The sequence below is a fragment of the Quercus suber genome, unplaced genomic scaffold (genome assembly GCF_002906115.3).
Source record: "Quercus suber isolate HL8 unplaced genomic scaffold, Cork oak 2.0 scaffold_656, whole genome shotgun sequence".
NCBI classification, from domain to species: Eukaryota; Viridiplantae; Streptophyta; class Magnoliopsida; order Fagales; family Fagaceae; genus Quercus; species Quercus suber.
Window position 1 is genome coordinate 53,227 of NW_027070097.1, and position 11,531 is coordinate 64,757.

At 36.2% G+C, this 11,531-nt stretch overlaps 1 protein-coding gene across 2 annotated transcripts; it reads left to right on the forward strand.

Moving 5' to 3' along the window:
• The first annotated feature begins 994 nt into the window (after positions 1-994).
• LOC112026323 (uncharacterized) lies at positions 995-6,682 on the forward strand. Of its 2 annotated transcripts, none has more exons than XM_065765819.1 (2): positions 995-2,327; positions 3,861-3,903. In XM_065765819.1, the coding sequence occupies exons 1-2, from the start codon at positions 1,129-1,131 to the stop codon at positions 3,886-3,888; spliced, it is 1,227 nt and encodes a 408-aa protein (XP_065621891.1). In that variant the 5' UTR covers positions 995-1,128; the 3' UTR covers positions 3,889-3,903. The 2 variants fall into 2 exon arrangements, with proteins under 2 accessions (XP_065621891.1, XP_023914772.2); XM_024059004.2 differs by lacking the exon at positions 3,861-3,903 and adding an exon at positions 6,485-6,682 and having other exon boundaries at positions 1,005-2,327.
• Positions 6,683-11,531: the final 4,849 nt, after the last annotated feature.

Genomic DNA, 11,531 nt, shown 5'->3' on the forward strand with positions numbered 1-11,531 from the left:
ACTGCAATCGACTTCTACTGTATTCAATTAGAGGAAAACAAAGAAACAAACTCCTACTCCCCATGGACAAGCCCAAGCAGTTGTGGTCAAATAGATTTCTTACTAGGTCAAACTGCAGTTGAGCAATGATATGCTATCGAAAAATTGAGGACTTATAAATTAAAACAAGTTGGTTGAAAGCCTTCACCTACACCAACTCTATTAATGGTTTGAATTTATAATCTTGCTATTGTATTTCATACATAGTAATGGGACCGTACCCAACATATGGTTGAGCCGATAAACCCTACAAAATTTCAATTTAAAAAAAAAAAAAAAAAAGACCGATCATTTTAATAGCATAAGCTATTTAAATCAGTCTGAAATACAAATTCAATGGGTAGTAGAATATTTTCTATCCAGACTAACAACAAGGGGGAAATAGTTGTTCGCCTCGCAAGCGAGTGAAAAATCTTATTACAGTGCCTACATACAAAAGAAAACTTTAAAGCTGTGAAGTGTGAGGCAAGGTACAAAATTTTGAGTTGATTTGAAAGAAATGCCATATTTGCAAAAGAATCGAGTAAGCCATAAAACAATTGGTAGGTTTTTTTAGAACTAGTGCTAAACCACATGATTTTATGCAAACCATTTTAAATGTTATGCTATTTTAGTCAAATAACCATAATTTTCTTCAATTTTGCAATTTTATGTTTATGGAATTTTAAGTATTATGCTTTTAAACTTGAAGTAAGTAGTCAAAATATCAATTCCAACGTCCTATTTTTAGTTTTTTTATTTTTTACAATTTAAAATTCATCAAATTAAAGACCCACCCTTGGGCTTTTACAGAAAAAAATAAGTGGGCTTGGGCCAAAGCTAGAGAAGTATTTGATTGCGCAGGCTGTATGGGCTTTTGTCCCTTCTAGTTTCTCTCTGTTGAATCCTGTTGACTCATCAGTCATTATTTCAGTACCCATCTTCACCAAATCGCAAGCCCAACCCAACATCGTCACAGCTCACCCCCATTCCTTCAAAAACCACGTCCCACACAGCCCACAACGCTACCGCGACCACAAATCCGCCACCTTCAAACCAGTTGTCATTTCATTACGCAGGGTCCCACTTCCTCCCACTCCCACAAAAACCATGGAAGAAAAACCTCCCCACCACCACCACCACCATCACCACGACCACGACTACGACCACCAACACTCACCCCTCAAATCCCCATCCTCACCCACCTCCACCACCACCGCCGCCGCCGCAACCTGCTGCAATTGCGGCGCCCCAACCAGTTACGCACCACCACCCGCATGGTCCGACACCTCCCCACCTCCAAACTACCGCCCAATTCGCGCTCCGGCAATCAACCTCCCCCCAAGCAGCCACACCCAACAAGCCATAATCCTCGCCCCTGTCCCACATTCCCAAAAGGTCCCACTCGTCTCCCCACCGTACCATTTCCAAACCCCAGCCAAAAGAATCCAATCCCCCGAAGATATCAACCACTTCCAGAACTCCGATTCCGGCAAAAACTTCCTCGGCTTCGTCGTCGCTCTCTCCGAGTCCATTCGCTCCCACAAACTCTCCGACCCTTGCCACCAATCCGAAACCATCAACTCCATCGTCTCCATTCTCGAAACCCTAATCCAATGGATCGACGAAATCCCTCCGGCTCAACAAACCGCTCGCTACGGCAACCTCTCGTACCGGACCTGGCACAGCCGCCTCACCGAGACCAGCGATTCGCTGATGCTCCAGTTCCTCCCGGCCGATCTCCAGTCCGCCACGATCGAGATCGTCCCGTACTTCACCGATAGCTTCGGGAACGCGAGCCGAATCGATTACGGCACCGGCCACGAGACCAACTTCGCGGCGTGGCTGTACTGCTTGGCTCGATTGGGAGTCATCAAGGAGGAGGATTACCAGGCGGTGGTAGCTAGGGTTTTCATGAAGTACCTGGAATTGATGAGGAAACTGCAATTGGTTTATTGCTTGGAGCCTGCTGGTTCTCATGGCGTTTGGGGGCTCGATGACTATCATTTCTTGCCGTTCATCTTTGGCTCGTCGCAGCTGATCGATCACCGGTACATGAAGCCGAAATCTATTCATAATGATGATATACTGGAGAATTTCAACAAGGAGTATCTGTACATTGCTTGCATTGCATTTGTGAAGAAGGTGAAGAAGGGTTTGTTCGCGGAGCATTCGCCTTTGTTGGATGATATTAGCGGTGTGCCTACTTGGAACAAAGTGAACAGTGGGTTGCTGAAGATGTATAAAGTGGAGGTCTTAGAGAAAGTCCCCATTATGCAGCATTTTCTGTTCGGCTGGCTCATCAAATGGTATGGCTTTTGCTCCTCTCTATGAACCATTGGGATAGTGTTTTATATCGATTTGGAATTGTGGGGTTTAGATTTTTTGCTTGATTGATTAGGAATTTGTGGGGTTTATAAAAACTTTGAGGTTGGTTATTTGAATTGATTTTGCTGTCCATGTTGCAAGGATTTGTGCTAGACTTTTAGTTTGTTTCAAATTAGTAATTAGTTTTCTTGCATAAATTGAAAGAGACATCAATTTCGGCACGTGTTTGATCGAATTCTTTAGATGGTTGTGAGCCAGAGCATCTAAGGTATTGGAAGGAATAGAATAAATCATAATAAAGGGAAAAGTGAGCTTGAAGATTCGATACGGTTCGTCTCATTTTTTAGCTTGGAAGATGATTCTTATGTTCCGTGAATTGGGGTTTTTATGAGTTGCTTGATTTTGATTCCTGTTCATCTAATTCTATTTTCAGCAACATACTTGGCATGGCTAAGATGTCGAAGAAAAAAGCTTATGGACCTGTCTAGTTTTGTATTATTACATTTTTAAACCCCAAATTTCTGTATATTTATGTGCCGTTGGAAGTATTCTAAATTTTGTGGACAAAGAATAATTGATGCCTTTCTTCTTTTAGAACTTTGTTTCACAAAATGACATTAATAGCTGTAATGTTGTATGTTTAGTAGTAGTATTTGAGGCCTAGGCTCATCATCCTCCTTATGGTCAAGGATCTACTCCACCTTACCCTATTTATTCTTTTATAAGTAAATTCCATCTTTTCCTGTCATTGAATTCAAATTTCTTTTATTTGAATTATTCCCTTGCCCTTTGTTTTCCTTTACTATACCCACATATCAAAGTTCTCCTTTTTAATTTTGTTAGTGTTTCAGAGGCATCGTCATGAGACCAACTATGGCACTTTGGAATTTGTTTTGTCACTGCCCCTGCATTGTCCATTTAATAGATTAATGTCATCCTTGTTAGACTGGAGCTTTAGTATATGTTTTTCACAGCATAGTAAGTTTTGAATCCAAGTCACTTTGGAAGAAGTTCAAGGAAGGCCTTTTTGAGCACCAGGGCTTTATTTCCATCTCCTTCACTTAAGTCTTTGTTTGCCTAAGATGGAGGCTGATATACATACTAAAAGTACTATACTAGTCAAATGTATGGCAACGTGTTCTCGATTTCAAGGAACAGAAGTGATTTCTTATAAGCTTATCCTCTTTTCAGCATGCATGCTGACATTTTTTGGTCAATGTGCTATATTCTGATTCCAGAACATGTCTATGTACTATGTGTTTGAGAAATTTCTGGTTACGTTTCTGAGTCACATCCATAAGTAGTCAAATATCTAATTTAGTATGAATTTAGTGAAGACTTTATTGCCATCCATTGGCACTGAGCTCATTAGAATGTCTGTAGTAAGAAAACACTCATCTGCACTTTGGTTAATACAAATATTATAGACATTCCTATAATCGTTAAAAGTTATGCCGTGTTTCATTGATAATCATGAAATTGTAGTGTTTAAGGCTCATGGTAAGTTTTCCCAGGCAGAATCTTCTAGGTGTTGGCATCTAGGAAGCATGGACATGAATACAGGTACGAAATGGCCCCATGAGCAATTTCTAAAAATTTTTAACATGACACGGTGGTTACAACACCGGTACAACACGGGTATGTTCCCCCAAATTAAGTGTCCGTGCTTCTTAGGTTGGCATGTTATTAAGGCTGATGCAACTTGTAACATAATTTTGATGTTGCCAATGGTTTTTGGACCAAATAGCATCTCCTCCCTCTATAAAGTAAGGAGAGTAAGGTCAGGCCATGAACATAATGTATAAGCACATGACCTTCATATGCAAATGTTATTGTTTTGGTCTTGGATTTGTTGCCATCAGTCACAATTCTAGAGCAAGTGGCCCAGGATGAATCTTCTAAGTGGAAGCCCTTGACTGAGCTATCCCTCTCATTCAGTTGAGAACTTTGTAGGAAAATAGAAAACAGGGGATCATGGTTTTACCTTACAGCCAGCTTTATTATGTAAATCTTATGAGGGTTATGTTAACGGGTACCCTTAGGGCAATCGTTAATAAACCAAATTAGGAAAGTTTTAACTCCACTTTCATGGGAAATATAAAAAGTTGTCACAAAATCAATTGCTTTATCATTTTCCAATAAAATGTTTCTAAAAATGGTTCCTAAACCAATGCCCTAAGGGCATTGGTTAACATTTCTTATCTTATAGACCCACACATGACAATACCAAAGACAGCCATCTAGCCCATGTGAGATAAGGTTGTCATGATTTGGGAAAGTTCCACAATGGCAATTGTAGAGTTCATTTTGGTGCTTTTGTGAAGCTAAATTTTTTTTTTAAGCTGCTCCAGATATGTGCTCACCTCATCCTTGGACGCTGCTAGGACGATTTTGCTAAATTACTGTTAACAACATATATGTGAGCTTTCTGAAATGAATGCCTACCATTAGACATGTGGCTACCATCTGAAGTAAATAGAATGGTGATCTGTTAAACCAATATTTGAGCTTTAGTTTTCTTTGTGCAGTCACTGGTTGAGTTAATATGTTCATCGCTTTAGTATTGTATGATTTTAGCACTGGTGTTAATATGTTCATTTCTCTAAGTATTGTAAGATTTTTAGCCAAAGAGCTTTGGCTCAAATGACACTTCCTCTCAAAAGTGTGGATGGAAGGTGAGATCATGGGTCCTCAACCCATTAGTTGTGTGTGCAACTTACCAATATAATTTTTTTTTTAAACGTATTGTAAGTTTTCAATTTTTAGTTTTCAACCAAAAAACTTCCATTTTTAAAGGCAAATTCCAAGATTATGACATGGTAATTACTTGATTCATGCTTTGCACATTTTAATTATAACAAAGTGTCAATTTTAGCTTTAGATTGATGCCACTAAAGTTTGGTTCTGATGGGAAATTGAAGATTATTTTATTTTCATGGTAAATTTTTTTTTAAATATAAATTTTGTTAAATTTCATTATTATCTCACTTTTTTTTTTTTTATTTTTTTTTTTTTTTTTTTTTTTTGGAGAATACTAAGTATTTTAACACACACACACGGAGAGAGGGGAGAAGGTCTTAAAAGAAACTGACAATGGTGTATATCCAAAAAGGCCTAATTCTTGAATACATAGTACTTTGGTTTTATTTATTTATTTTATATTAAAGAAAATGTTATTTCTAGTCCTAGGTTTGTTGCCATCAGTTAACAATTTTAGACCTAGTGGCCAAGAATGAATCTTGAAGATACCCTTGAGTGATCTGTCCTTTCATTGGGTAGGAAGATGGAAAAAATCACATTATGATGTTCATCTTTCATTGGGGATCATGATATTGCCTTACAGCTAGCTTTTTTTATATAACTTGGTTGAATTTATATGACAAATCCATACAAGACAATGCTAAAGACAGGCTTCTGGCCCATGTGAGATGAGGTTGTCATGATTTGGGAACGTTCCATCATGGGAATTGTAGAGTTTATTTTGATTTTTTTGTGAAGTTAAAATAAGTTTATCAGCTGCTTCAGATATTGAATTTCCTCATCCTTGGATGCTGCTTGGACGTCTTTGCTAAATTACAGTGAACAACATTTTTTTGAGTTTTCTGAAATGAATACCTGACATCAGAACTAAATAGATTGTTTGACCTGTTAAAACAATATTTTGAGCTTTAGTTCTCTTTGTGAGTAGTCACTAGTGTTGTTAATATGTGCATTTCTCTAAATATTGTAAGCTTTTAAGCCAATAAGCTTTGGTTGAAGCGGCACTTCTGCCAAGTGTGGGGTGGAAGGTGAAGTCATGGGTTCACAACTCATTGAGTGTTAAGTACTAAAAAAAGAATTGTAAATTTTCCTGTTTTTTAAGTTCTCAAAAAAAAAACTTATAAATTTTAATGGGAAATGCCTAGACTATGATATGAAATTATGTGATTCTTGTTTTTGCACATTAGAATTATAACTAAGTGTTAATTGCTAATTATTATTAAAAAAAAAAAGTGTTAATTTTAGCTTTAGATTCATGTTACTTAAGTTTGGTTCTGATGAGTAAATGATTTTTTTCCCCCTTTCATGTAAAAGATTAATGTGATATTTTTTTAATGTCATTACTCATACTTATTGTTTGTTTTCATTTACAACTCAGGGAGTAGCGTGGGCGTTTTGCTGTGGAAACAAGAAAAGTTTAGCTCACCAGGTTTCATGCAACTATAAACACAGAATGTACCTATGGTAGTAGGGATGAATTGTGTGTTCTCCTCCTCCTCCTTTTTTAATCTTTTATGCATTTTTGTTGCTATAAATATTTCACAGATAATGGAAGTTTGGCGACATTTATTGATTAGTTAATGAGATAGATATCCTTATTTATGTACACAAATTTGTGTTAAGCTAAGCTGCGGCTGCATACTATAGTGAGATTCGGAAATCCAGTACGGATTGCATTGATGTGGCGGGAAATGCACCTAGGAAATCAGCCTTGTTCAAACCTTTAAAAGCGATTTTCCAATTTTTTTGGATACTCGGTAACTAATTTGAATGGATTTTACTTCTTCCTCCACGATCCATATAATTGTGGATGGTTTTTCCTTGCTTCTTATTTTGGAAAAACAAAGGGATAATCATTTTATTAATTGAATCAAGCATGCATTTGAATAAAAATGAAAAATTAAAATTATTTTACTATTCAGTTTATTTTTGCTATTATTCATAGATTTCACTACACTTTTTGATATTATTCATAGGTCTTACTGTATTATCTTTTACCTTTATTTATAATACTTTAAGCAATAAGTTTTCAATTTCAACAAAATAAACGATATCTAAACAAACTCCTAAGTATTTATAACATCAAATCAGGGCATTCCTGTAATGCATTAGACAGTTAAATTTGATGGGATCATCTTTTTAGGAGCATATGATATATAATTATATATCCCTCAAAAAACTATATTCATGGGATCATCTTTTTAGGAAATACACAACACATATCCCTCAAAAACTATAAACAAATCCTTATTTAATAACTATTTTCGCACGTTTGTTGAACTTTACTGCTTGTCTTGGTGATTGAATCAACAATGTCGTTCATTTCATTTGTTTGTAATAATTAACCTGGTTACTCGGTGATGAGCCTGTACTTTTTTTTCCCACTTGTCATGTACATTTTACTGCCAATTGTAATATTCAATGTTAACTAAAGGGTCCCACTTCCGGCTTGCTAATATAAAAGATTGGGTGTGAAGAGTGAAGCATTGCTTTTAGTTGTTTATATGTTCGTTTAAGCGAAACAGCGTGTACTGCATACTAATCAGCATCTAGTACCCAGTTTGACGTTGGGCGACCTTTATGTTAAGGCTCATTCATTGGGCATGTTATCTTTTTTATTGTGGTTTCACTCACGCGAGTCAGATTTGTTTCTTTTAGGTGAATGATTACTGGCACAAGATGCTCTATAACTATTCACACTCGCCCATCACTCCCCCTGCCAAAAGAGTAGGAATATAGGAACGAATACTGTCACCTCCAATTTCTACATTAGTACATATTCTTATCCAGAGTAACAGACATTGTACGAAGTTTTGCTACTTTCCTGCTTGAACTGAAGCAAGCTCAAAGATTCCCCAGCTACAAATGTGAACCCCTCACTCTAACATGCTTATCCATACACATTGATTCGTTTCCAGCATTGTGTTAAACAATTGGATTCTATTTAGGAAATACACAACACATATCCCTCAAAAACTATAAACAAATCCTTATTTAATAACTATTTTCGCACGTTTGTTGAACTTTACTGCTTGTCTTGGTGATTGAATCAACAATGTCGTTCATTTCATTTGTTTGTAATAATTAACCTGGTTACTCGGTGATGAGCCTGTACTTTTTTTTCCCACTTGTCATGTACATTTTACTGCCAATTGTAATATTCAATGTTAACTAAAGGGTCCCACTTCCGGCTTGCTAATATAAAAGATTGGGTGTGAAGAGTGAAGCATTGCTTTTAGTTGTTTATATGTTCGTTTAAGCGAAACAGCGTGTACTGCATACTAATCAGCATCTAGTACCCAGTTTGACGTTGGGCGACCTTTATGTTAAGGCTCATTCATTGGGCATGTTATCTTTTTTATTGTGGTTTCACTCACGCGAGTCAGATTTGTTTCTTTTAGGTGAATGATTACTGGCACAAGATGCTCTATAACTATTCACACTCGCCCATCACTCCCCCTGCCAAAAGAGTAGGAATATAGGAACGAATACTGTCACCTCCAATTTCTACATTAGTACATATTCTTATCCAGAGTAACAGACATTGTACGAAGTTTTGCTACTTTCCTGCTTGAACTGAAGCAAGCTCAAAGATTCCCCAGCTACAAATGTGAACCCCTCACTCTAACATGCTTATCCATACACATTGATTCGTTTCCAGCATTGTGTTAAACAATTGGATTCTTTCCAAGTCAGACCCAATACAATGCAAGCCATCAATTTAGTAGAAAAAAATGCCATGCGAGTTCAATCCTAATTGCCATTAAACCATGCTCTTTCTAGAAAAGAGTGTGGGGGGTGTGAATTTGAGAGCAAATATTATCTAATGATCCCCACTTTCTCAATTTTTTTTTTAAACAGTGATTGACATAAATCCCATGATGTTCACTGTACTTGTTAAGGAATGAGGGGTGGAAGAAAACCCTTTTTTAACAATCCTGTGTAGGAACTAGGAAAGAAAGGAATAAGAAGGATTTGTTTCACCTCTGAGAAAGTCTTTTATGCCGATTAGACATGATATAAAGCATGATTACAAAATGGAAAGATCTAGCCATCAATCCCTACTAAATGATTAGATAATCTGACGGTCACTATCATTTGGGCTTGCACTCGGATAAGATTTTGTTAGTTCTGATGACATGATGCAAACATGGTCATTGATTCGCAGTATTCACCAACACCTGTATTAGGGACGTAAATGAGCCGAGTTTTGTCTAGTAGTGCATGTTTAAGTTTAGCTCATCAAGAAAATTCAAAAGCTCAAGCTCGTGACAAACTTAAAAATAACATTTGAGCTTAAGCTAGTGAGAAAGCTAAAAGGCTTGAGTATGACTTGGCTTGGCTTGATTAATTAGTCAAGTCAAGCTCAAGCTTAATATCAAGCTCAAACTCGAGCTCAGATCAAGGTTTTGAGCTTAAAGATCTAAAAGAATTACATTATCAAATGCTTAAATATCTAAAATTAAGAAAAAAAATAGTATACTTATTTTATCATACATCTGGTCCTATTTATGATTAGCCATTATTCAAATTGAAAATTTACATAGTTAAATACATTCATTCATCATTCCTTGTCTACCGTTTCAGCAATTGTTCAAAATACAATTTTTACATTCACGTTAGATGGTGAAGAACTAGAAAAATACTTCTTTGTAACTATTATGAATGAGAAAATACTAACATGTTTCATAACTTTACTTTAGATGATTGATAGGGAAGGATTATATATGGCCTACCTAATTAATTAATTTATTTTTAAATGTAGATATAGTCTAAAGTGGTTCTTGATTGGTTTAGAGGGAAGGAAAAAATTAAGATAATGAGTAGTGGTCCCATATTAGCCATGTCATTATTAAGATATGTGTAATGAGTATATTTAGCTAATACATAAACTTATAAATGAGTCTGTAGTTGAATTGTTTTGTATCAACCTTAATAGCTTATGAGCTTGTTCGTGAACAAATTTTTTTTGCTTGGGCTCAGCTTGTTTATTAAACAAACCTAGAGCTAAGGCTCAAACTTAGCTTATTTATAAATAAATAAACATGAACGAGTTTTTTATCGAGCCAAGCCCAAGTTGTTCATAATCGATTTAGTTCATTTACAACCCTAACTTGTATCCAAATATTCATGGATACTAATCTTTCTTTTTTCTTTTTTCTTTTTTTTTTCTTTTTTTGGCTGAATTGATTCTAATCTACCTATGGTAAGGTTTAAGGTTTCTAATTTCTACTTTCACTTTGAGTTTTGGGATAAGATCATGTCTTTGTTTGGATCCGCGTCCACGTCTATGCGTTTACGTTTTCAGCTTCTTCTTTTTCTTTTCTTTTCTTTTTCTCAGCGCGTAAACAGTAACATCACATGAATTTACTGTGCAGGAGACAAACCACACTGTTCACGCACGGTTCATGTACTGTTCACGTATTGTTCGCGGGTCCCACAGCACTATTTACACATTTAAAAATTATTTTACTACAGTGTTTTCAATTTTTAATTTTCAATTTCAACAAAAATAAGTTGTATCTAAATAGACCTTAAATATTTGATTGGATCACCAAGGCAAAGCACACGTTGCTGATCTTCACTCACAAAGGTCATGCCAGCACATCGTGGTGCCACATAGGCACATACAAGTTTTATCTTATTTCTCATTAATTAATTAATTAATAATAATATCTCAGCGAAAACAAAAACAAAAACAAAATCTCTTATTAATATCACAATCAAGACGTAACTACTGGCACCAATTAGATTTAGGATACGATGAAGAGACAGGATTTTTATAAAACTTTTTGCCTTCCGAAAGGGTACAATTATTTTGTAATGGATGTGATATATGGGGTTGGGGTGGTCCAAAGTCCAAACACTCCAAAACACCTATCTGTTTCACAATAAAAATACAATACAAAACCTTTTTCACTGAATAATGCATCATTAAAACCGGCAATTAAAATAACAATACACAAGTACTCAAAATCAACTGTGTTACATAAAGGAATGAATGTTCAAAGTTCAAACTCACTTGGATCCAGAAGGATAGCATTGGAACCTGCAGGTTCAAAGTTCAAACTCCTATGGTCAACAGTCTTAGACTTCACACTTCCAAGTTCTAGTTCCAACTTTCAACCCCAGTTGAAAAGAGTAACCCCTTTAGTACAACTCGTATGGACTTTTTTACACTGGCTTTCAACTTTGAAGACTTCTTAAGTCTTGACTGTAACATTAACACACATTAACTTCTTCCACACCACTTAGCCGTGTCGGTGCCTTCTTTTCCCTCCTCTCCTCTCTCTCTCTCTCTCTCTCTAACTCTCACACACACACACACGCGCGCACACAAAATTAAACACAGAATCACAGACAATATTTACTGCCCCTGTCATACCGCAACCTATTATTCATGAAAACATAAATTTATGATACCG

Coding starts and splice junctions, on each gene's coding strand:
- LOC112026323 (XM_065765819.1), top strand. CDS start 1,129: ATGGAAGAAAAACCTCCCCACCACCACCACCACCATCACCACGACCAC. Junction 2,328..3,860: donor TTCGGCTGGCTCATCAAATG/GTATGGCTTTTG, acceptor AAGTTTTCCCAG/GCAGAATCTTCTAGGTGTTG.